Source organism: Mytilus galloprovincialis, chromosome 4 (assembly GCF_965363235.1).
Source record: "Mytilus galloprovincialis chromosome 4, xbMytGall1.hap1.1, whole genome shotgun sequence".
NCBI lineage: Eukaryota > Metazoa > Mollusca > Bivalvia > Mytilida > Mytilidae > Mytilus > Mytilus galloprovincialis.
The window spans coordinates 64,445,588-64,472,659 of record NC_134841.1 but is presented as its reverse complement, the minus strand read 5'-3'; the positions used below and the strand labels follow the sequence as shown (position 1 = coordinate 64,472,659).

The following is a 27,072-nucleotide window of genomic DNA, read 5'->3' as shown; positions in this document are numbered from 1 at the left end:
TCTTTCTAATTTTAATGCTTTATTATATTTTTTACCAATTTTCATGGTCCATTGAACTTGGAAAATGATAGTGCGAGTGGGGCATCCGTGTACTTTGGACACATTCTTGTTTTATTTGAAAAAAAAGGGCTTATTTTGAGGTTTGCCTTTTCCTGCACTAGTTGATAAGTTAGTCCTCTGAAGAATATCACGGTCTGTTTTGTTTGTTTGTAGTACACTGTACAGTTGAACACAGACCATATATATATATTTGTTTGGTATATTGCTCATGTTATAACATCATTTCAGCTGTACAAAGTTTTATGAGACTACTATAAAAAAAAAACATAATTTTATATTTATAAGTTAGAGAGTTTTTTAAAATGATCTGATGCCTTCGTAAAAGAAAGATGGTTGACCATAAAAAAGACATTCAAAATGAATAACTTGAAAATTTTTATTTACAGGAACCATCAATCCATATATGTGTTCTAATGGTACATTTACTTACGCCAACATGTCAAAACTAGAACAAGCAAATGAATGTCTGTCATGTCTACCAGGAAAGTATTGCAGGTCAGTGTCTACCTAAATTTTCTTTCAAATTTCTCATTCATTATTTACTAAGTATACAAGCTACTGTGGGTTCATTTATTTCTGGGGGTACCAAATTGAGTAAATATGTATTTTCATAAATATTTGAATTCATGATTTTGTCAAAATTTGCATATAATATAAAAATAAGCCTTTAGAAAATATGTTTTGTTTGAACATTTTTATGCCCCATTTATGGGCATTATGTTTTCTGGTCTGTGCGTCCATTTGTCCATCCATCTGTCCCACCTCAGGTTAAAGTTTTTGGTCAAGGTAGTTTTTTTGTGAAGTTGAAGTCCAATCAACTTAAAACTTAGTACACATGTTCCCGATGATTTGATCTTTCTAATTTTAATGCCAATTATGGATTTTGACCCCAATGTACTATGGACACATTCTTGTTGAATATGCACAAAATACCTTGGTCTTTAGCCACAGATTCCTTGAAAATTGGTATCCCATGAATCATTATGAGTCTACAGTAATACAAAATGTGACATATTTGCCAATATTGTTTTACCATAAAAACATATAAACACTTTTTATGAGAATCTTACTATGTAGAAAGTGTAATATAATACGTAATATAAATTCAGAAATGTATTTGTGTACATTTATGATTATGATTGTGAAATGAAGGACAAAAAAGCAAAATTAATTATTGCATTGAAGCATACAAATTTTGCAATCAAAATTAGAATGCAACTTCTTAGTTTTGAAAAACGTACATAGTACTCTTGCAATTTGGTTTGCATACTTGGTTCCGTTCTTTATCTTTAGTTGCCACAAACCAAACCCATCTAGAGTTATGCCCCTTTTTATGAACAAATTGCTAATTTTTTGTTTCCATTCTCTAAATTTAAGTTTGCCCCAAAACTTATGCACAATGCTAATTCCCGCAAAACACAGATCAAGTTTGAATTTTGGTGGTGTCACTTTTACTGTTCTAGAGAAACGCCTCTCTACAATTGAAAAATTGCTGAATTTTTTTATTCCGTTCTCCAACTTAAGTTTGCCTAAATATTATGAAACTTATAAATAATGCTTATTAGGCCAACTAAAATTAATTAGTAGATTTTCATCCAAATTTTTGAAAAAAATGGGGCGGGTGGGAGGAATTTATTTTTTAATTTTTATTTCTTATGAAACCCTCTTGTGACATGTTCTTCAAATATGCAAGTGTAATAATAAGCTTGTATTATGTATATACATATATAAGTAATCGTACATAATATTTCAAATCTTAACATGAATAAAAATCTCTAATTGGCAACCACTGTTCTACATGTAATTGCTGCTTTAGAAACCTAATCAGCAAAAACATAAAAGAAGAATGCTCTCTTCATTTGGACTACCTTCACCAAATTTAGTGTCTTTTTAAGTGACAACTTTTTTGTCTCCATAAAGTGAAACAAATATGCAACTAAAGAATTACGAGTTCAGAATCAAATGAAACCGTTTTGAAAACGAAAGGGTTGGTGCTTTTATGATTCTTCTTATAGATGCAAATATAATTAAAATTAATATGTAAAACGTGAACTTAACCAAAAAGGAGAAGATGTTTAATGGCTCTATTGAGGGTATTGGGACAGAAGGTGTTTGTGCTGTTTGTCAACAAAAAAAGCCATGGGTAAATCTAAGTGTATGTTTGCCGACTTTTTGAACTCAATTATACTGTCATAAATCTAACAAGTTCGTCCTTGCGTCATTTTATTTATACAGTTATGGTTTTGTGCGAATGTGTTCCACGATTTGTGCTCTTTGGGTATAATTCACAGTCCAAATTTCCTGCCACACAGTCATTTTATCACGGTTTTCTAATTCACAGAAATTTGTGTCATGCCCGATTTGCCATCTTGGACACAGCGTATTACTTGTAACCCGATTATTTCATGCCCTTCTTGAAATCAATCTCTATTCTCGGTAGACGATTTTGTCATCATAAAGCTGCAGAATCTTTTTTAATTACTCGAAGTAATACGAAAAACCAAAATTTGAAACAGGAAGTTTGGAAGGAACAAAATTTTTGACAGTTACCGGAAACGGAGATGAACAAATCCGGAAATCGTAAATTTTTCAAAATAAAAAAAATCAGGGCGGGACGATTTCAGAGGGGCGGGCTGGGGCTGGGATGAAAATCTATCAATTAATTTTAATTGGCCTTACCACAAACCTCAGATCAAGTACAAATTTGGGTAGTGTCACTTTTACAACTCTTAAGTGATGTCCCCTTAAAATGTTAAATGCAAGCAGGGGCATCATTCTCCATGTATTGATTAATATATTACTACAAGATACTCATATCTTAATTTGAATTTTTGTTTTTATAAGGAATAACTTTCCAATACTAGAATTTTTATTCCAAATTATGAACTTTTCTTTTTCTTTAATTTTAGGTCGGGCGAGATAGCAGATGATTGCCAGGCAGGCTACTATTGTAAATCTGGTGCACGTGATGATATACCAACAGTAACAACTAACTTTACAACCTGTGTAGCCAATGATGAGTGTGCTGGGCAATGTCCTGTTGGTCATTATTGTCCACAGGGAACAGAACTTCCAATAGATTGTCCAGAACATACATACAGGGCTACAGTTGGAGCAACACAGCAAATAGATTGTGACCCATGTCCTGCCGGACTTTATTGTGCTTTAGGTAAATTATAGTAGAAAGATTGGTGAAAAGGCTTTAAAGGTGTCTGATGTTTGAATTTTCTACATCATTGAGAGTGGGTCTATAAGCTAGGTTTCTGAAATAGTATGAATTTTGTAGTTAATGAAAAAATATGAAATAATTTAAAGTTTAAATAAATTATGTTACACTTTCATATGACAGTATATAGAGCTTGTATATTTCACGTATCACTGATCTTAAGATGAAAATAGTTTTGAAACAAACATAACAGCTGAAAAAAAAATTATCAGAAAAAATTATTTGATGTTAAGAAATCTTTTAATTAAATAGGTGTAGAGAATGGTATTCCCTGCCCTGCTGGTTACTATTGTTTGGAAGGTAATGGAACTACAGATTGTCCCGTCCTGACATACCGTGACACCCCAGGAGCAGCCTTGTTAGACGATTGTCATGGTTGTACTGCAGGATACTACTGTGAATATACAGGTAATTGATAGTGTTACAAATAATAGAACTATTCAACAAGGATAATAACAGAAATATATTCAAAAATTATTGAAAATATATCCTTGTATGCTATATTTTAATAGACCATATAGCTTTTGCAATCTGACCCGATAATTTGCGACACTTAAACTTATGATGTCGTACAACAATCATTTTCCTTGTTTTTTCTGCAACTTATGTGATATCAAGCAATGGTTGACAAATAGCAATAAGGTGTATTGTAAAATGAGTTCATTGAAGTCGTGCCTTATTTTCATCATTTATAGAATATCATAAACATTACACTAACATACAATGAAATTTAATTAAGAAATAAAGATATAATAACAGTGAATTGCTATAAATTTACTTTGATGATGTAAAACAGTATGAACAACTAATAAAAATGTTAAAATTAAAGAATCCATGTTTTTGTTAAGAATTAATTGCTGCTGCACTTTTGCTTCTGAAATAGTGTGAAATGGAAACACTGATTTAAAAGGTACAAACATGAATTTTTATTTTTTTAACTTTTAAAAATTTTAAGAAATTTTGATTGATTTATCTTCTGAATGCTGCTGTTTTGATTTCAGCCATTGTTGACCCTACTCTGTATCCTTGTCCAATTGGTCACTACTGTTTGGAAAGAAGTGAACCAGCATTGTGTCCAGCAGGTACCATGAGGAACGAGACAGGAGCCGCTAAACCAGAAGATTGTCCAGACTGTCGACCTGGATACTACTGTCCAAATGATACTATCAACACATACGGTATCCCATGTAGAGAAACATTTGAATGCCCTGAAGGAGCCTCAATTGAAATAGATTGTACACCAGGTTTTTTCTGTAACGGAACAACAGGTTCGCCTCCAATATGTTGGGCAGGATATTATTGCCCAAATGCAACAGATACACCCATTCCTTGTGAATATCCTGACTATTGTCCCGAAGGCAGTAATATGACTTTGAAATGTGACCTTGGTTATAGAGCATTAGATCATGCTGGTATTCGATATAATGTTAATGTCTCTTGTGATATATGTCCTCCAGGTACCTATGGTAACCATACAAATCGTACAGTGTGTGAAACTTGCCCAGCTGGATACTATTGCCCTGAAGGAACAGGCCATGGAGATTCAAATCCTTGCCCAATTGGATATTATTGCCCAGTAGGATCTGATCACGCCACACCATGCCCTGCCGGTATGTTTGGCCAAAAAGTACGAGCTGAAGGTTTTGGAGAATGTTATCCCTGTCCAACAAATACTTTTAATGACTTGGAAGGTGCGACAAAGTGTCGACCGTGTGGTAGTTCGTCATACTCTAATGGAAATGCATCAGTCTGCACATGTCTTGGTCAGTACAGAAGTTTCCAGGAATCAAATGGCGCCTGTATTTGTTTGTCAGGATATATTTATTACGATGAGGTTGATACACAAAAGAGTGTGGATAATAGCGACATGGATTGTCAACAAATAGTTGATGTGAGATGTTCAGAATATGAAGTCAGATTGGCATCAAGTAGAACCTGTGTCTTATCAGAAACTGTTAATTGTGATCCAGCCTGTCCAGATTCTTCAGGATATCTGGACACTGAGTTAGGAGTGTAAGTACATTTTTTTCATTGGTTGACCAATGAAGTCAAATGAAGAAAACTGAAGCTGTGTTTTGAGGTGTAAATGTTTATATAAATATTCACACTTGTCTGAAAAACTGAGAAATTTTCAAGAGCAGTCTCATTAGTTTTTCATAAGACAAAAAAATAGTTTGAAATGGTTCAATATCACAACTGTATCTTTTAAACTATTCAGATTAAGAAATAATACTGTAAATATTTTTGAATATGTGATATTGGTCTTTCATTAATGCAACATTTAAAACGTTTAGATCTATAAAGACGTAATTAAAAACATAGAACTACAAAATAAATGTTATAATTTTGAATATTTTATTGTAGATGTATGTGTTCTACTTATACTGACCCAGATACCATCTGTGATTCCACTTGTCTAGCAACCACTTCACCTACTGTGACATCATCTCTTCAGGCAGATGGAAGTGTTGCTGTGACAACCACTGATCCAGTCTCGGGAAATGTTACTGTTAATGTAAGTAAAACTGAGCAAAACTTTCCGTCCAGTCTACAATTTGTAGACTCTTTATGATACTACTGTCCTTTGTGATGTGTTATGTCTGTTTTGCCCTTAAATCTTTAAAGTGATTTGTTCAGTGAACACTTTGACAATAATTTCTTTGTGTTAAATCATAATAGACCACTTTCGAGTGTGTCCTTCACCGGAAAAAAAAATCATCATTTATGCGTGCCTTTATGACGTCATTAACTGGATAGAGGGGATCTTCTGTATCCCTGCACTATTAACGTTCATCAAGCATCTTAGTGATCTTAATTGTGCAGGATAAACTTGAAATAATGTTTGTTCCGTAGGTACTTAATCACAATTCTCTAATTACAGCAATGCTGATTGAATAATTTGTGCAATATAGCATCATTGTTTTCCAACCTCTCGCTCAACATTGGAACGTGAGTAACGACGCCCCTAAACGCATGAATGATGTTCACTAAAACCAAAGTTTTTGACAGAAATGCATCGATCAATAATTCCTGCCTTTCATTAATATTTGAATATTTTGTCATTCAGATATTATATACCTTTGATGAATAAACCATACAGAAACTATTAAAATCTGTTAAATAATAATTTTTTTAAGAATCATTATATTCAAATTTTAATCGTAATATCATGAAGTTTAGATAGACAATTTTATTTTGTAGACAATACCAAATGTATATGGACCTATAGAAGCTACTGTTGGAGAGTTAGATGTTGTTGTAGTTAGCTTCTGGGGAGACAGGATTACTGGAAGTTTATACAGAGATGAAGATGAGGCACAAGATATCTTTTGTAAGTAATACTATATCAAACACAGTTGTATGTCATTAATCGAAGTACATCTTCAAATTATAAATAATAATATTTCAAATATTTTTTATGGTAATTGTCAGAAATACCTTATTTAAAGCTTTCTCAATGTCATTGGTTTTATTAGTGTTTTTAACACAAGTAATGATATTACTGCAGATTCATTAATAATTTGAATACCAATTTTTATTGATTTCATTGGGGTAGGTGAACCACAATTTTATGTGTTCAAGGAAGTACCAATTCTCTATAGTGGGTCTCATTGGGATCTAAACGTGACGCAGGATTGCCGATTTTTTGTAAGCGTGACACATGAAAGTCAAATTATTGTGGTGTGAAAACAGGAAATGAGGTGTTGCGGGACCCGGGAAATGACAAAAAAATGAGAATTGCTTACATACATAGTGTAAGCAGGATACAGGAATCTGACAAAACAGTAAGCGGGATCTGGGATCGGAACCCCCCAATGAGACCCCCTCTATAGGCTCATGTGAAAATGTTTCAAAATAATGAAATCAAAGTAAGTGAATTTAGAATAAATTTTCTTGAACTGTTTGAAAAAATCATATCTGTTATCAAAACTATATTTTATATTTTTTGTTTAAGTGTCAATTGATGAGATGATACAAAATGGAATCACAAACAGTCAAGGAGGATTTGGCAGACGTCGTCTCTTAGCAGCCACAACTGTCCCAGATAATCAGATCTCTAATGTAGTTTTGTGTCTAGAACTGAACGATATGATCTTCTTCAAGATTAGAATCAATACAACAGATAGAACCCAGAGTAATTACCCAGTGTATGACAAAGACCACCTTTTCAGTACCAATCCATCATTTGATTTTGGACCATTTACAGACCTGGGATCACAGATTGAGAATACTAATGCTAATATCTCCACCTTTGCATTTGTCTTCTCAGAATCAGGAAACTTTGTGTTCTACGATAATGCTGACAGTAGCTTGTAAGTTATCGTTATTTATTTGAAAAGTTTACAAATTTGTATACTCAAACTACACTTTTGCAATGATAATTTAATAAGATATTGTCGAAAAGTTTTAGGTTTATGGCTATCTATGATTAGTTCAGTTGGTATCAATTTGATACACATTATCCTTGAAATAGATATAATTTTTTAAAGGCCAATTACTTGATGTATTATAAAACGAAAAAAAATCCAGTTATAAAAAGGCATTTCAAAGAAACTTGACCCTGTCCTTCTTACCTCTACTTAAATGTTTTGAGTTATGCAGGCTATATAGTTACTCATGTTTTTATTACTCAATATTATATTTTAAAACTACAATGTATTTACATTATAATGTCTTACAGGGTAGTATATGTCAGTGTACAGCCTTCTGGTACTGTCTGTCCACCAGGGTCATCTACAGTACAACCAGCAACCTCAGCTAATCTGAACAATCTAGGTTTCTACAAATCAGATCCATCAAACGTTGAACCAGACTGGGGACTTATTATAGGTACGTCTATATTATACTTATACCAATAAATTGATTTCTAGATTCTTGCATTTTACAGTTATAATTAAGGTTCCAACTTTAAACTGTTTTAAATCTTACACTTGGAAGTTTCTGAATTTATGAAAGATATGTAGAAATATTCACATTTAAATATTAGTTGAGAAATTTTTTTTATCACAAAAAGATAGATAATTATTGATATATCAGAATCTTCTATGAATAGTTTCAATGATAACTTCCTTTTTCTGCTTTATAGGAATGATTGCATTCTTTGGGGCCTTGGTATTACTGTTAGTAGTAGCAGTAATTGTTTGGAGACCAAGAAATGCTGGTATATATCCAATGAAACACTGGAAACCACAATATCGCAGTCTAGGAGCACCACCACCTGTGCCTAAATATCTCAGATATGATGATCAACACTGGCCTGAACATTCAGAAGGGTAAGTACTATGATTAGGAGCACCACCACCTGGGGCTTACTAAAAAAACTTAGATATTGGGATGAACACATGAGTCTGCACAGTTCTTTGACATGTTGATATGATTGAAATAGAAATCTACTCAGTCACATTTAGTCTAAAATATTAAAAGTTTTAAAACCAGGGTAAAGTAGGTTTAATATCATTTATTATTTTAAAAAAAGGTTAGATTTTTATTTGTTTATTGAGAATATGTTTCAAAATAGTTGGTTTATTGAATGAATTGTATTAATCTTCAGTTTATATTGTGTTAAGAATAATTATCAACTATAGAACACATTTACTACTTTTTCAGACTGTATGGCGATCTAGGAGTAAGAGACAAAGGGGACGGAGCTGAATCTGATGTTCTTGCATCAATGGGTATGCTTATTTATATCATAATTGTGCTTCATCTCACTCAAAAAGATTTTATCAATGGAACATAAAAATATATGAGAAAAACTCATTTCACATATTAGTGCATTATTGATTCTGATTTTTTCCAATTTTCTAATTTATTTTCTAAATAAGATCACTGGAAAAATAAATTATTTTTTAATTGACAACACTGAAAACAGAATTTTAATTACCTTAGCAATAAAAAGGAAATAGATATATTTGTTTTCATTACATTCTGTATTGCTTTAAAAAATTCTCATTACAAATTTCATTCTGAGTTTTTTTTTTAAACCATGAGATTTAGAATGGCATCTTCATTTTATTTCCTATCTTGACAGAATGAAAGAAATATATTACACACATTTCTTCTTTGAATTCCACTGTTACAACTAATAACTTGTCTTTTGTTCACAGCTGTGAAGGGTGAAGATGACTTGGAAAATTTCAATGTCCGTGTATTCTACGATAAACTTGAAGACCAGAACTTACACATGGCATCACAACTGGCCCGACAACAGGAAGATCTTAGCCAGTTCTATAAGAAGATCTGTGAACAGAACGATGAACTGAAGAAACTTCTGCAGAGCTTAGACCCCGCCAAACTTGATGAGCTTCAGAAGAGAATGGAGGATAGAGAGAGACAGAGAGATGGATTACAGGGTGCTTCCGGACCTACTTCTGTCAATGCCAACCTAAATATGGGAGCTGCTGGAAAATTGAAATTTGCTGGTAAGAACCTAATTACTTTTCTGTGAAAAGATTTCTTTTATTGATAAGGGTGTGTCGTAATTCTTTTTCATCAGTTCACACATGTTTTACATCAATCAAAATTGTATGTAATTTACATGTATCTTTGTAACTGTTACATGCAGTTACTATTAATTCAGAAATTATTGCGGAAAATGTGACAGAGTTATAATTTGCATTTTGAAATCTTTTATATGAATTAAACATGATTTTTATGAATATCGCAAAAATTTGAATAGCAGTTTAGTCTAAAATGACAAAATTGCTATAATAAATACACGCAATAATTTCTGAATTTACAGTATGTACCCCTTAGTAATTCTTTTAATATTGAGGAGGCTTGCAATTTGCTTATAAAAACTGTAAATTTTGAATGTTCGGGAAAGAAAACAGTGAATTTGACTATCAAAATAATGCCTAACTACAAAAGACAACCACAGCATACTTAAGTATCCATCCTGATTACTCTACCTGTTTTTTATGGTTCACTTGACATGTTTTCTTTCCAAAATAATGCTTTAATATTGCCTAAACTATGTCGAAATCTTTAAATCCATTTATAGGAGGCAGTAATAGAGAGGGCGAATTGATGTCTGCCTTACAACTTCTACTAGAAAGACTTAACACTGGTAACATTCCCGTCAACCAATCTGTAATAGACCAACTACAGAAAGGAGGAGATATCAAACATCCTGATACCTATACAACTAATATAACTAACCTACCAGCTGGTACTGGGGGTAAACAGGTTAGTACAAACCATAAGAAAAGTCAAACAAAATGAGATACTTTCATACTAGTAATGGTAATAAAAATGTAGCATGTACATAGATAAGGTCTGTTGTTCTCTTTCGGGACTCGGGTTTCTTCCTCCAACAAATGCTAACCTCCAAGAAAAAGCCATAGTGCTGATAGTAGCATTCAAACAAACTATCATTCAATCAAACACAGATAATAATTAATTATCAGCTGATAATTTTGGCACATAAATGATGCAATAGGAGACAAGTCTGATAAATAAATTTCATGCTGACACTAGGGGGGAAAATGTATGGACTCAAGACGTGCAACACAATTTGTTAAAACCAGCTGTAACAATTATGAATACCCAGCCAAATTTTTTTTAACCCCTTAGACAAAGAACAGGAGCCCAAACTGTAGTAGATTTTGCTGTTTGACAAGAATTTTAACCAATGCTGCCAAAGCAACAAGATTCGGTTTTATTGTTAGGAGTAAGAATTCTGTTTTACTTGTAAATGTCTCTTTACCTTATTCCATTTTTAGTGGTTATTTGGAGTTTTGGACAAAGCATATTTTTCTCTATGAATTTCATTGAAAAGAATGATTGCATTTGACTTCAGTTTCAAAGTCCATTGACCCCAAAGAACAATTCAGATATTTTGACAATTGAGATATTTTATTTCAGGGTGATCTCTTGAGAAAACAAAATAATGAGAAGATGCAATTAGAGAAGGAATTAGACAGAGAAGAACGTGAGGCAATGGAACGGTTTATACAGACTGAAGAGGGAAAGAAACTGGAAAAAATGGGACCAATGACAACTGAACTTGCTGGCAAGCTTCAGGGTAAGATATTGATTAGGGAGCAACCATTTAACTTCAAAGGGGGGGGGGGGGGGAGTATGTGGTTTTTTTCTGAGTCAGCAAAGCATGAACAAATTTATTTAGTTTTTCAACGCTATCAGTCAGATTATTTTTTTTCAATATTTATCACTATAAGGTATAATTTATTTTTTTTCATTAAATTGGGAATCAGAATAATTTTTTAAGAAAAGAAACTAATATTTAAAATTTATTAATGTGGCTCAAATGGATTGTGTTAAAATATCCATTTTAAGAAAAATAAAGTCTAATCTGATCTGATGTTTTAGGTGATCTTAATGACGCTAAAGTCAAAGACATCATGTCAAATTATGAGAAGAATTTCGAGTCCAACATGTCTAAATTTGAATCTGACAAAGATCGACAAGCTGCTGAGCTGAGACGTAAACTTGCTGAGAAGAGGAAGAGAAGAGAGGCTCAACTTAGAGAGAAGCATAATAGAGAGGTAATTCATAGAACGTTTTATAGCGCGCTTAAGAATTTTAACTTTATGTCAGTAAATAGCATTAGGCACATTTTGCACAATAACTGTTGGGTTTCATATCAGATATTAATATACACTGTATAATTTGTAATCAGGAGCAATACTAAATACCAGAAAGCATAACAAGGAATAAACCACAACAAACTTTCAGTTAGACATTTGGACTACCAGTACACCCATATTTGAAGAACCGACCAGATTTTGGGTGATCAGGACAGACAGGACTGTCAGTTTTTGAGAACACTTGTTTTCTGTTGAAAAAAAGATGAATGCATTTTAAAATTTGCAACAGCATTACAATATTACTAGTGTAATATATATTATAACTGCTGACAAATGGACAAATGGATTGAAAATTTGCAAAAGCATTCAAATATTGCTCATCATACCTGTGCAATATATGTTATAACTGCTTTTGAATGTTATAGGCTGAAGACAACGGGCTTCCGCCATTACCTGAAGGAGAAGGAGATAACCATGCTGATGTTAAGATCAGAATGACTCAGTCCACTTTTGACACTCTGCAGGCAGAGAATACCGCTGGAACGGCTAAAGGAGAAATGGACATGGAGCACAATCTATCCGATGAAGAAAGGAAACAGATGTCAGAAAAACTCAAAGATCATCTGGTAAGTTTCTGGATTGTTTTGATTTAAGTTGAATACTGTTAACCATCTTATATTATCGGTTTATTTTATTTCTGTTTTAGCCCTTTCCTTACAACTTATCTTCAATCGATTTATTTTCAAGATTTTTCAACTTTCTTGATGCATTCAAATAAAGGAAGAAACAAGTTTAACATATATACATTGATTTATATTTTTGCTTTTTTTTCAACTTGTAAAAGTTGCAAAAATAAATCTCACACTAAAATCAGTTGGTTTAAAGAAGGTCCGGGTTGACATTTATGATTGAGGTTTGCTTGTTTAACATACTCATGTAGACAATTCAAACATTCTCATTTCCAAGTAATCCTAATTTTTATTCTTGCATAACAAGGGGAGAAAATTAAACAAAAGATAGGAAAATTTTGTATCATCCTGTTCAAATTGATGCAGAATAATTTTTCATATTGTTACATACTATTAGTCTGTTACTTACAATTTACCAATTTTAATAGCAGTTTACAAAAATAAAATAATTGAAATATAAGTATAATCAAATCTGTTTATAGGAACGACTTCAACAACAAGGAATTATCACAGACAAACAGAAGACAGAAGTTTTACAGAAACACATGGAACATGAGATGAATCTAGACAAATTACATAAACAAAGACGGGAACAACAATTGGCTCACATGAGAGAGAAGATGGCAGAAAGAAAGAAGAAAAAACTGAGAAAACTGCAGAACCAACATGATGCTGAGATGAGTGAGGTAATTAGTGCTGCAAAGTTCTTTTTTCATATTTATAAAATAATATTTATAATAAAATTGGACAACTATTTCTCTTCATATTGAAGGGATATTTTCTGCCTACAAAAAAGAATTATTACTTCAGCTTATTTTAGGTCAAACATATTTGTTTCAGTAAAATTCAATTATGACGTTAACTATTTCTTTCCTCTGAATTGCCTATTGTGAAAAAAGGTGGCCATTATTTATGAAGTCACATAGAAAGAAAGTCTTTTTGCATATCCTTGACAAAAATAAATTAAATTGTCTCCATATCGTCTAAATATGATAAAAGAAAGCGATGTAACTACCAAACTTTTTGCAATATTGTATTTTTTCTCTTGAGACAGTTAAAATCTATACAAGGCTTTGTGTTGAAGCCCATACTTTGACCTATAACGGTTTACTTTTTACAAATTGTGACTTGGATGGAGAGTTGTTTTATTGGCACTCATACCACATCTTCTTATATTTATTTCTATTACATTATAGCTGTCATCCAAGATGATTGAGAGTGGAAACACAGATGATTTAGATAGAGAACTTGAATACTTAAAGAAACTACACCAACAGGAAATGGAAGCTGCAGAGGCAGACATGAATGCAGAGGAAAATGAACATCTCAAAACAATCAGTAAATCTATTGATGATGAACACACTGGTGCTCTTAAACAGAAACACAGGGATGTTCTCAAAAATGTAAGTTGGTTTTATTTGAATACTTTTAAATTTCTTTTAAATTGAAGGCATTGTCTTTCAAAAATATTAGAATAATCTCATAAAGATATGAATACAGATATTTTGGAATATTTTAAGAAGGGAAAGATGTTATCTTGATGATACAGAGATGAACAAAGTGTAATACATAACAGACCAAGATTTAAATTAGATTAGTTTTTACAAGATAAAAAACCACAATATTCTATATTACATAGGAAAATATTAGGAATAATAATGATAACAACATAAAGTGTCAAATTCACTTTTTTATGTGATGGCTGGAATATTTTAAAATGAACAAATGTACAGAACGAAAAAGAAAGTAGTTTGGTTAGAATTTACAGTGTACAAAAAATTTGACCTTTTACATCCTTGTTGTTTTATAGCTTGTTGATAACTGCCCTGAGGTTCAAAAGGTCACTATGCAGAGACTGATGGACGATTACAGAAAAGATATGGAGGTACTCAACCAAGACCTCAGCCTGGAAAGGAACAGACAGCTGAGTGAAACAGACGTAAGCATTTGAAATGGTCAACAGTTTGTTTCATTGCTTTATTTAAATTAGAGTTGAATGATTTACAGCTTGTGTTAGTTATATAAAATAAAAGGATTAGTTTGCGATGTTAAGATATTTTGTAATTCCAACTCTTAGTGTTAGTCTTCCATCACATTGTGTTTTCATATGTTAATAGTAAGGCTTTACCAAATGCTGAACATATTTTTATGCAGCATGATGAAACATGCAGTACAGATAAAAATCTTGTTTGAAAGATTGACATTTATTGTTTATAAAATGCCTACTCTGATACATTATAATAAAAAGAAATGAAACAATTTAAAAGGAACTGGAAAATTATTCATTCTTTTTATCTGCACTAATCTGAATTGATATTGGTAGACAAAATCACCTTAAAATGAATCTTACTTTTATTCTAGGCTAAACTTGCAGCAAGAAGAGCAAGAAGATTGCAGGAAAATCAGAGAAGAACAGATGAAAATGAGGCTCAGAGATTAATGGCTGAACAAAATAAACAACTGAGATCAGGTGGTGTGACCTCTTCAGATGTACCACCAGATTCTGACCTTTCACATGTGCCAGAGGTCAAATATGTAGAGTCTGCTGAAGGCAAAGCTTTGAAAAATCAGCATGTAAGTTTCATAGAATATCACATTGCAACTTTTTAGGGTTTTGCCACTTTTTATGCATTGCATCTTATTGGTCAGAAATGAAGGAAATATTATAAAATATGAAAGGCAGTTTACTTGGCAGTTTACTTTAATTATTAACCTCTCCTCTTATTTTGTATAGAAATACTGTCTTAGGTTGCCAGAGTTTGGACCTGATGAACCAGTGCAAATTAACAATTCCATGACTTGGTGTTGTCTTTTCTGAACATATTTTTGCAATTAATTTATGAACTGACCTTTAATATGTTGTTACTATTGATAGAATTGAGGTAAAAGGAGTATGATTGGTAAGGGCCATATTTTATCCCAATTATATAAAGTTTGATGTTGCAAGATGAAAAATATTTTAAGTGGACTTTAAGACATGTGAGAAAGTAAAATAGAACTATTTTTTTCAAAGTTTTATTCTAAAGCGTTGATTTTTACATTTGAAAGCGGTCTAGATAAGAGATTTCTGCAAAATTTGACAAAATCGGCCGGATTTCAACCAATTTTAGGACCATGAAAAATGGAGCCCAGGCGTAGACAAACTAAATATTCGAGTTAGACATGTAAAATGTCTTTACAAACAATCTTTCAAAAGATGTATGCGCTCTATGTTTTATGTCCAATAATCGTCAGAAATTTACCCATTTTCATTGACTTTGTAATGGAAATTCAAAAATGAGTACTATTTATGACGTCATAAATAAAACACAGGAATGTAAATTTTCAACAAAAGGGCTTTGTAAAGAATTGCGCTAATATTAACGTACCTTTTTCCGGTACGGCCACTATCTTTGTGACGTCGCGTTATTGTGATACTTTATGTTATATTGAATAGAAACGTATAATGGCAGACGTAGTTCTATCTTTAAATGCCTTAGTTAAGCTTATGATCAAAATACACAACGCAATGCAATAATCTACAGGCTTATTTCCTTTCTAGCCACTGTTTTAGCTATTATTCATTGTGATGTTGGTCAATAAATCCTAATTTGAAATTTAAGCTGAGAAAGGGGGCCATTTTAGGACTTTACCGAACCTACTCCTTTGATATTGACAATTTTTACTTTTACTCTTCAGTAGTTAAAGGTTTTTGATTGATTGCCATTGGCACTTTATGTTGTTTTCCTGCAATAATTCTGAACTGATCAGCGAATGCTTTTCAAAGTATATTATGTTGTTACTGATGACAAAATGGAGTTCAGGTTGATGTTGACTGTTTTGCTGTAAATTTGACAATTCATTTTTTGTTTAAATGTAAAGAAAAGGTTGATGTAGGTCCAATTGGTTTGGGGGAAATAAGTAGCATTATTATGTATCAGTTGAACTTTCCATAATAGTTTTTGATTTTACTGAGATTATTGACATTTATTTTCAGGAACGTACCCGAGAGGAACTACGCAAACAACACAAACATAATAGAGATCAGATGGCAGAGAAGTTGGACAATGAGGCTCAAAAACAAGAACAAGAATTACGTAGAGAACATGAGTCAGAGAAAGAGAAACAGCTGAGAGAAAAGAGAAATAGACAAGCTGCTGAAATGGCTTCTAGGAAAGATCTGTCTGATGACCAATTGAAAGCAGTAAGTTTCTTGAAAAGATTTTAAAAATGTATTTTATAATAGGAGTTAATAAATGGAAAAATACTTTAAGCCATAATCATGAAGCCTTAATAATTCAAGAATTCAACAAATCTTAATGGGTTAGCTAGCTGTATAGAAGTCAAACTTCATAGTCAAGATATATAATATTTGTTTAGCTGTGTTATCTATTGGCGATGCTGAATGCATTATAAAAGTAAGAAAGAAATAACATGGGAGATAACTCCAGTTAAAAATTATAAAGATTTGCTATAACTTAAGTCAAACAACTTTAACATCATGAAATATATTACAATTGTGACTTTTTATGTTGAAAAGATTAGAACATTTAAATTATTATGTAATTAAATCACATTAAATCTGATATTGGATGGAAGAACAGACTGTTGAACAAAATGCCCCTCTTCTATCAATGGCTGTGCTTATCACTATATTGAATTGTTTTTTAGCTGATGGCCAGTCACGAACAGGAGCTAGATGACTTAGCTGACCGTCTTGAATCAGATAGAGACCGTCAATACCTCAACCTGAGAGATAAACTAGCCAAGAAGAGAAAACAAAAGATGGAAGAACTCAGACGTAAACAAGATGTTGACCTTACTAAGGAAATGATAGAACAGAAGAAAGAAATGGATGGAATCAGAATGAAACAGGTATGTTATAAAATCTTTTAATTCATTGAGTAAAATACTTATAAAGTTATAGATCAAGTATGTATATCTTAATATTGAGACTTGATTGCCTTAATTTTTTGAAAATTGTGTTATGAGGAATCAATTATCACTCACATTAGATATTTTAAAAACAGATTTATTTGAGAAAATATATACAAAAATTATTGCATGCATTTAGTATCGGGACTTTTTCAGAATGGACAAAAATGTGAATTTGATTATTTTGATTTTTATTAAAATTCCATCTACAATTTTTTTTTTCAGATATAAGAATCTTAGAATGCAAGTTATTATAATGGTGATCTCCTTGTTCATAATTTGTACAATTTAAACCTCACAAAATGTCTTAATTTATAGTATAACTATTCATGTCAATTTGTGCCTGTCTATCACAGTTGGTTTTCTATATTTCCATTATATGAAAGTTTCATTTACAACAGAATCTAGGTTTTACAGTAACATTTTATTTATAGGCAAAGGGTGCAGAGAAACAAGCTATAGCTGAAGGCATTAAACAGAATGGGGAAGAGGATAGTGACAAGGTCATCAAAGCTGTCCTAGCTAACAGACAAGCTCAAGTAAGATCATATAATACATTCTATTTTATCAGTCTTTAAAAGAGGGATGATAGATACCAAAGGGACAGTCAAACTCATAAATAAAAAAAAAACTGACAACGCCATGGCTAAAAATGAAAAAGACAAACAGACAAACAATAGTACACATGACACAACATAGAAAGCTAAAGAATAAACAACACGAACCCCACCAAAAACTAGGGGTGATCTCGGGTGCTCCAGAAGGGTAAGCAGATCCTGCTCCACATGTGGCACCCTTTGTGTTGCTTATGTGATTACATATCCGGTAAATAGTCTTAATTCAGTAGGTCACATTCATGAAAGGGAAGGGGATTGTAGTTACGACGTAAGGAACATATCCGATATCATTTGTGAAACGGTTATTACATAACGGTCAACCAACTCGTGATGGCGTCCGTAAAATTACTTTAAATGTCAACAAATATTTACATAATAAAACATTAAAATGTTTAATGTAGGGATTTCTTCTTTTTTTCAAGTAGAAAGGTAATATTTCTTAGTCTATTTTTTTTTTTAAAGATAATATCTTTTTAAACAGTTCATAAACTGAATGAGGATTTTCTTTTTGAAATTTGAGAAAAAATCAACATTGTGTCCTATCGCTTCATTGAGGCAAGGACTATGCTTGAATCACAGTCCAAACTGTTGACTTCAAGATTGTAATGTTACTAATAAGTATGCTATGGTTACAGGAGTTGAGTGATTTGGACAAAGAGTTTGCTGCCAAGAAAAAGATCATGGTTGATGATGCTCTAAGTAAACTTCATGATAAATATGATAAACTAAGAGATCAGACACTGAAGAGGCACCAAGAAGAATTAGCTGCATTAAATGTAGGTTTTCTTCTATGTTCCTAAGTTAACTTTGATGATTTTAAATTGATGAATTGCTAATTTAAAAAAATCAGATATCTAAAGGAATAGACACACCAGATATAATTGAGTAGTTTACACAAGCATAGGTTGTATTTATACCATTGTAACAAGTGCTTAAGTTATTTGAATATTTTGAACATAACATTTATATTTCTTCAAACTTCAAAAAATACCACCAGTGAAAATAATTTGTAGAAAAAAATGAATAAATGACTTTTGGTTTATTGAATTTTTGAATTGCTGTAGTATTATGTATAACTTTCATCCAAGGGTCCGGAAACGGTCATATATGCCAGACATGACCGATTTGGAAACTCAAAAGACCTAAATCATTTATTGGGATTTAGGTCAAATTTTATTTTTCAACAGAAATAATTTCGGTCATTTCGTTGAGATTGAGTTTCAAATCGCCATTTTAAACATATTTTTGTTTTGTTATCGTTTTTATGTAATTAAACTGCCACTCCAGTAAAGTGTTATAATCCTGAGGGCCCTCCTAATAGCTATATTAGTGCCTCGGGGAGCTATTGGCTAATGATCGCTAATCTTTTTACCTGTGTTTTTAATTCACACCTGGCTATTAATCACAAGCTCCGGACTAATATTATTAAGAAATTAAAATTCAATACCAACTGTCTTCATTATTTAATTACTTTTCAGCTAAGACAATTGTCAATTATGATTTAAAATTAAATTAAAACTTGATTTAATTTACGCAGAAAAAAGTTTTTTTCACTACTAACACACGTGCTTTGTTTACTATGATACGCATGCCTAAAATTCTCTTCCGCAGATTTGACACTAAATCGTAAATTTAAAATGATTTCTTGCTAAATTAAGCAAGTGCAACTATTTTCATTAATATTCTTACACTATTAAAGGTAAAGTTAAATGTTTTCCTGTGAATTTGATTTATAAACAAAACTAATCCCGGGAATAAGTCCGGAATTGTTCGTTTTAGTATTGTCGCATTACATCCGGTTTGAATTTCGACTTCAGAATCGAAAGAAACGTAAGCGATGATTGAGAAAATTACGAATTTGAGTCATTAAAATCATTTTATTCTTAAACTGTTGCCTTCCCTTAATTGCTCTTGATCGATTTTAGGAAAATGGTAGGATAAATCATGAAGTAAACGCGATGCAACAGTTAAACAAGTTCGTTGATTCTTCGAGTAGGAGCATTTTGACAATCTGTTTTTGAAAAGGGGCACCAACTTTTAAGTTATATGAAAATGACCGAAATTAGGTGAAAAAATTTCCGGATCCTTGCTTTCATCCCTGGTTATTTATAAATGTGTTCACATTGAAATTGTAGAAGAAGGGTCTTAGTCCAGAAGAACTACAACACCAGAGGAACCAGTTGTTGAACCAGCACCAATTAGAGTTATCTTCCCTTGATAAGAAATTGTCTTCTGAAGAACAAGATATAGAGAAAGGAGCATTGGCAGATTGGGAAGTGGAATATGCCAAAGCTAAACTGAACCTTAAGGAGAAACATTATAAGGTAACTAACAAATGGGTACCAGTTAAAGGAGGTAATAAATATAAGTCATACAAGTCAGAGGTTTGGCTAGCTATAAAACCAGGTTTAATCTACTATTTTCTATGTAATGAAATGTCTGTACCAAGTCAGGAATTTGACAGGGTTTTTTTTTTCGATTCGTTTGATGTGGTTGAGCTTTTAATTTTGCCATTTGTTAAAGGACTTTCTGTTTCAAATTTTCCTTGGAGTGTGGTATTTTGGTATTTTACTTTATGCCTGAATGTAGCAGAGATATTTTTATTTTTTGAGATTTGAAATTTCAAAGTTTTACCAAAGTCCTGACCATGATCTTGTTTCTTTGATTCCCATTAATTTTTGTTTATCATAGCACAATATAGATGGCTAAATGACTGTAAACACTTCTTGGAAGGAAACTATGAATGGCAACAAAATCTATTTTGATTTGATTTTATATGGTTATAAATAATTCTTTATGTATTTTTTTTTCATTTTTTTCTTGTTATGTAGGAGTTTGCTGCAGCTCTGAAGGAATTCTCACCAGGACATGATGGAGTAAAGGAGGCTGAGAATAGTGCTGAGGAACTGGCCTCATTAAAACATGATCTGGAGAAGAAACGCAAAGAAGAAGAAGCCAAACTAAAGAAAGAACAAGATGGTAAGATAGACCTTACCTAACAAGTACCAAATGATATAAAAAAATTGGACAATTTTATTTAATTAGAAGGTGTTTTTTTTCAAAAATTAATAGAAGAATTTTTAATCTTGTTTTATTAATAATTGATTGACCTAGGGTCATGGATGCAAATTATGACATAAGATATGTGTTTTGTGAAGTCAAATTTTTCAGAATAAAATGCATTAATTAGAAGATCATCTATATGAAAAGAGACAAAACAGAAAACTTCCAAGATAATTTCATTTGAAAATATATTTCAAGCTTAAAAAATTCTGTTTGAATTGTGAAAAGACAAAAAGATACATTTTATTTGATGATTACAGATTTTGAGAAGAATGAAAAGAAGAGACTAGATGCAGAATTGAAGGCCTATGAGAAACAACTTGAACAAGAAACACAGAAAGAAAAAGAAAAACATGACAAAAACGTTGACTCATTGAACAAACGTAAAGAAGACCTTGTAAAGGAAAGAAAACTGAAGATGAAGGTAAAAATTCTTGTTAGAGAATACTTTTTTCTCTTATTTTTGTGCAATTTTCACATTTTTTGATCGGTGAGAGAAAAATATTTCTCCTCACTAAAGAGAAATCTGTTCTCAGCAAATGATTGATCGAAGTTTTATTGTGATGTTAAATTTTCTTGGTTTCTCCTGGATTTTCCTATTGTGATGTCATGGAAAAAGGCGACCATGTCTGATGATGTCACATAAAAAGTACACAACTTTCTTCAAATCCGAAAAGGAAGGATAAAAATCATAAGAGAAACAGATTCCATCACTATAACTTGTGAATTACGATATTTCTCCACTCTCAACAGTTAAATTTTAATTATTTAAAAAAACTCTGCAAACCTCATGCTTTAAATATTGATATTTAACTGTTTCGAGTGGAGAAATATTGTTACACATTTGTTGCAGTTGTGGAATCTATATATACCTTATTAACACATAAATAAATTTATCATCGATACCAAGATAGAAATTTTATATAGATAAATTTCATGAGTTTAGAAATATGATGGTAAAATTAAAGAAATTTATTTTAAAAAGCAAAAAAGACTTTTTAGTTTAACATTACTAATTTTGGTTTTAAAAATTTATGCTTTGTGAAATTAAATCCGATCATTGCTCAAATCATTGTGTTCAATATAATTCTTCAATGAAATATAATTTATTAAGATAACGATATTAAACAATTTATAGGAGGAACTAGACAAATTAAAGCAGTCAGGAGCCAGTGAAGATGATCAAAAGAGATTGATAGAGCAGTATGAAAAAGATCTACAAGGCATACTTAATAAAATGGAGGCTGACAAGATCAGAATGCAGAGCAATCTACAGGAGAGATTGAAGAAGAAAAGAGAGGAGAGAATGAGGTCAAAGAAAGTAGAAATGAAGGAGAATAGCGAGGATCAGAAACATGAGATGGACATGAGACAGAAGGCAGAATCTAACAGACTGAAAAATGAAGAGGTAATTATATTAAAAATTAGCATTTTTACAAATTGAATAGCATACTGTAGATGTGGGAATTTTTCCACTAAGCTTCCTTGATTTATCTATTATAAGATATAACTTCTTGTAAATATATTTACTGGTTTAAGCACATTAGAAAAGACACAAAAAGAACACCAAAATAATATCTCATACACATGTTTTGTCCTAGATATCAACAAATAAACTCTTGGAAAATTTACCATAGTGTATAATGTGTAATTTTTCAAACATATACAAAACTGATGTTTCTTTATTTTCTTTTCTATAAAATTGATGTATTGTAATTTGTTTCCAGGCAATTGCATTGCAACAGAAGATAAACAGTGGTTATGTACCTATGCCTACACGACCTTCACCTCAAGGTCAAGCAGCAGAAGACACTACAAAAACTACTGGCCCTTCATCGTCAGGACAACCAGACCTTCCCCAGTCCTACTCAATGGCAGCTCCATTGAATGAGGCTGAGCTGATGGCATTGCTGATGGCTTCCCCAATGTACCAGAAATTGGAAGACATCAAGAAATCAATGGCCAATGGAGCTCACACACAACAATCTGGTAAACATCCAATGGAACCAGGTAAGTCATATGACTGTTTGCTTGTATTAATAGACAAAAATAATGTTTAAAGAATTGGGATTTATCTATCAATGGTCAAAAGTTTTTAAAATTTCTACAGTTAATATAAATTTTGTAGAAATTTCATACAAGGTTAAATTATAGCAAAACTATAGGAATTGGATGGTCAACCAGTAGTTTACTACATATGATATTGTCCTTGGTATTTTTGCTTGTACTACAAGCAAAAATACCAAGGGCAATATCATAAAGATAAATATAAGAATAAGAAGATGTGTTATGACCAATGATACAACTCTCATCCAGAGACCAAATGACAAAAAAGTTAACAACTATAGGTATAGGTCACTACCAGTATATGGCCTGCAACAATGAGTTAAATCCATACCACACAGCCAGCTATTTAAAGGCCCTGAAAAGACAAATGTAAAACAATTCAGTCAAATTTTTTAAATGTTCTGCAAAGTGAAGCAGCTATATTACTGGAAAGTTTTGTCAAATTAGTAATCTGCCAGGTTTTTTAATCATAAATGTCCATTATTCATTCATCTGACACTGAAATATGAGACATTTTGTTGTGAAGGGCTTATCTATATTTCTGTTATTTTCTTGTGGTACATTATTCTAAATTTTAACTTTTAATTTAAAAAATAAGTGTTATATTTGCATATTTGCAGGTAAAGGTTTCCAGGAAGATAAGGATTCAGAATGGGGAAGCGATGATGTGCTGCAGCCGGTCGATTTGAATCAACTAAATGCTAGAACATTTGTAGTGTATAAATTTGGTTCTTTCGTAGCTGATCTTGTTGCTTCAAGATGTCGGCATGCACCAGTTACTATTTTACTAGCTAATAAAATTCCACCAAGTAGTGAACTGGCTAGAAACCAGTATAGAAACTCCTTCCATTTTGATGCCAACAACAGGATCCTGTATGTCAGGACAGCACGACTGGATACTGTTGGTGATTTCATAGTTGTGCTGGTCCACACTATGGCTCACATTATGGCAGGTAAGTGAACTAGACTACAGAGAATGCACTTACTGTAAACCAACTTATCTTTGCTGATACTTTATTTCGCGTTAAGCCTTTTCTAGTCCATTTTGCAGTGATTCTTAAATTTACTTGATGAAGTTAAGTAAGAAAAAATCCAAGTTTGACCTATTCAGGAAGCTTTATATTCGCGATAGTTTTCTACTTGCTAAAGTCACAAAAGTAGAGTGAATTTGATATCTTTTAATTTATATGCACATACACCTTTATATATCAAGGAAGACTTTCGTGCAACTATCTAGTTGAAGAACATCAATTAAAGATCTATTCATGGTTACTTCCCCTTATCATTAAACACTGTAAGGTTGGACATTTTGATGAAGTACCTATCTGTTTGATTAATTTTTGCAATAAGAATAATTTATGTAGATCAGCAATAATATAGAAAATAAAACCTTTTATAAAGGCTTAGACCTCAATATCAAAAGTCTTATACTCTGCCAAAATAAAACATTTTTTTTAATGAATTTTGTTTGCAGGTGATTTGAGGGATGATAGCAATCCTGATTTCTTAAGAGAGTATCACAGAGCGCTGGCCGTTGTCTGTGATGACTTGTTCTTTGCCCGATATCGTCAATCATCAGGAATCTCCAAAACTCTCGCCAAAAAGAATCCAGGAGTAAGTGTAGAACATGCAGCTCTCCAATTGTTGCAGGCAATGTTTGGAGACTGTCGCACAGAAGATGAGAAAATGAAAGTAGTGGAAGACTTGTTGGATGTTAAATTACTTCCTGGTACAGATACAGAAGGAGTCCACTTCAACAAGGAAAGAATGCAGCAGAGGTAATTACATCGTTCATAACAGCAGACTGGAAAGTCTGCCATCAAGAAAGCATAAATACTTACAAATAAACTTTACACTAGTACACTAGTAATTTTTGGGGCACTTTATAGCTTGCTGTTCGGTGTGAGCCAAGGCTCTGTGTTGAAGACCGTACTTTGACCTATAATGGTTTACTTTTATAAATTGTGACTTGGATGGAGAGTTGTCTCATTGGCACTCATACCTCATCTTCCTATATCTATGTATTCTTATTAATAGAAAAGAATATTTCATTGATAAAAAAATTGTTATAGTTCTGCATACCCTGTTTGATAATGATATTGTGCTGTTGTTGGAAAGAAATGGGCATAATCTTGGATATGTTAATTTATAAAAATAAATTGTCAAATAACCATAGGATGACAAAAAATTATTTGAAGTATAAGAAAATTATCCCAAAATTATAAAGGAGTAGCACAAAAAAAAACCACAAATAAAGTTTGTTTTGCAAATAAAGTCAGAAAACGACTATAGCTCATAGGCAATAAAAGAATGACCAAACAAATATTTAGTCATACTCTAGGATATTAAACAAACTATATTATTTCAATTAATAATTTAGACTCAAACATTATTTTTTTGTTCCGTGCACATTACCCTACTGCAGAGTTTATAGACATACTTTAGTTCCATTTTTCCATTTGATTTTTAAAGAAACGCGACTGAAAACTCATTTGTATAATGAATTTTTATAATTTGAAAAGAATTTGTTATATATATACTCATTCTTGACTTTTACTAAATCTGACATCTTTTATTTATAGATTAGCCAAATTCTCAAGTTTCTCAGCATCCAGCAAGCTTGTATCCATGTTGGGTGAAGAAGAAGACAAATTAAAACAGTCCAAGTCTCAAGGAGTTGCACCATCAGTAGACGCCAGTCTTGGAGAACTCAGTCATAAATACTCTACTACAGGTATGTCATAGTAGCATAGATCAGCAGGATTAAGAGGGAGCCCCAGCCCTTACTTTTCTGCGAAAAATTTGGGTTATTATATAGGGAATCACTAAAGCATGACTGAAGCGGGTCCCCTCTTAGGTAGTCAGTGGGCCCCAAAAAGTTTTCAAATGGCAGAAGCAAATTAAACCCCCCTCCACACTTTAATTGAACAGTTTAGTTTTTTATCATAAAATTGCAAACATAATTTTTATAATTGCCTTGATACATTCTAGACTAATTTTGCAATAATTAAAAATTATGACCCCACCAAATTTTTTCATACACTGCATCTACTACTGAGAAATGTATGAAATATTGAAATTGTCATAACACATTCTCAGAGCACATGTAAGTTGTAAATAGTTGTAAAATTGAAAAATTGCATGATATTTAATGATAATAGCATGAAAATTTCTATTCCTGTTCATTGGTATAACAATTATTGTCTAAGGATAACCAGCTGATTTTCTGTTTTGAGGAAAATAGTATATATGTGAATGTGGACACTTTTCGATGATAGTAGAAATTCTTTTAAGAACATTTTGCCGCTAGTTAAACTATTATCATATCATCCAAATGCATCCAAAGTCTTTACCAAATGAATTTTTAAAGATTTGTAAATTAAGTTGATGGGTGCCACATATGGAGAAGGATCTGCTTACCCTTACAGAGCACCTGAGATCACTCCCAGTTTTTGGTGGGCTTCATGTGGCTCAGTCTTTAGTTTTCTATGTTGTTTCTTTTGTACTTTTATTTTTCTGTTTGTCTTTTTCATTTTAAGCCATGGCATTGTCAGTTTATTTTAGATTTATGAATTTGACTGTTCCTCTGGTATCTTTCGCCCCTCTTTTGATGCCAATGAAAAGTTCCATCTTTAACAAGTTGATAAATATTTATTATTCAGATACTGCTTCATCAGTACCACAGCCACCAATGAATTTTGTAACAGCAAACATGACAGGACATGCCTTGTGGCAGACATTTGTCAACAGGCAAGATCCAGACCAGGAACCAGAACAACCAGTACAACCAACAGATACTCAGGTTAGTACTGATATATATGTCTTTGAGGAATGCAATATTAATAATATTTTAGAGAGGTCATTGTATTAAAACATGATTTTTTTTT

General features: G+C 32.2%; 1 protein-coding gene across 1 annotated transcript in view; it reads left to right on the top strand.

The window, feature by feature from the left end:
- The window catches only part of LOC143072694 (uncharacterized), a 92,103-nt gene that overhangs the window by 62,621 nt on the left and 2,410 nt on the right, over window positions 1-27,072 (top strand). Inside the window, exons 72-103 of the mRNA XM_076247767.1 lie at window positions 447-555; window positions 2,970-3,229; window positions 3,539-3,694; window positions 4,288-5,299; window positions 5,651-5,801; window positions 6,488-6,617; window positions 7,242-7,599; window positions 7,968-8,116; window positions 8,373-8,559; window positions 8,894-8,961; window positions 9,394-9,708; window positions 10,290-10,474; window positions 11,153-11,312; window positions 11,618-11,793; window positions 12,261-12,461; window positions 13,007-13,210; window positions 13,721-13,927; window positions 14,335-14,463; window positions 14,886-15,098; window positions 16,501-16,707; window positions 17,175-17,378; window positions 17,873-17,977; window positions 18,691-18,831; window positions 20,191-20,379; window positions 20,887-21,034; window positions 21,379-21,542; window positions 22,257-22,526; window positions 22,846-23,128; window positions 23,806-24,138; window positions 24,660-24,963; window positions 25,768-25,919; window positions 26,848-26,987. Of these exons, the coding sequence (XP_076103882.1) occupies window positions 447-555; window positions 2,970-3,229; window positions 3,539-3,694; window positions 4,288-5,299; window positions 5,651-5,801; window positions 6,488-6,617; window positions 7,242-7,599; window positions 7,968-8,116; window positions 8,373-8,559; window positions 8,894-8,961; window positions 9,394-9,708; window positions 10,290-10,474; window positions 11,153-11,312; window positions 11,618-11,793; window positions 12,261-12,461; window positions 13,007-13,210; window positions 13,721-13,927; window positions 14,335-14,463; window positions 14,886-15,098; window positions 16,501-16,707; window positions 17,175-17,378; window positions 17,873-17,977; window positions 18,691-18,831; window positions 20,191-20,379; window positions 20,887-21,034; window positions 21,379-21,542; window positions 22,257-22,526; window positions 22,846-23,128; window positions 23,806-24,138; window positions 24,660-24,963; window positions 25,768-25,919; window positions 26,848-26,987 (7,010 nt within the window). The remainder of the gene's footprint in view (window positions 1-446; window positions 556-2,969; window positions 3,230-3,538; window positions 3,695-4,287; window positions 5,300-5,650; window positions 5,802-6,487; window positions 6,618-7,241; window positions 7,600-7,967; window positions 8,117-8,372; window positions 8,560-8,893; window positions 8,962-9,393; window positions 9,709-10,289; window positions 10,475-11,152; window positions 11,313-11,617; window positions 11,794-12,260; window positions 12,462-13,006; window positions 13,211-13,720; window positions 13,928-14,334; window positions 14,464-14,885; window positions 15,099-16,500; window positions 16,708-17,174; window positions 17,379-17,872; window positions 17,978-18,690; window positions 18,832-20,190; window positions 20,380-20,886; window positions 21,035-21,378; window positions 21,543-22,256; window positions 22,527-22,845; window positions 23,129-23,805; window positions 24,139-24,659; window positions 24,964-25,767; window positions 25,920-26,847; window positions 26,988-27,072) is intronic.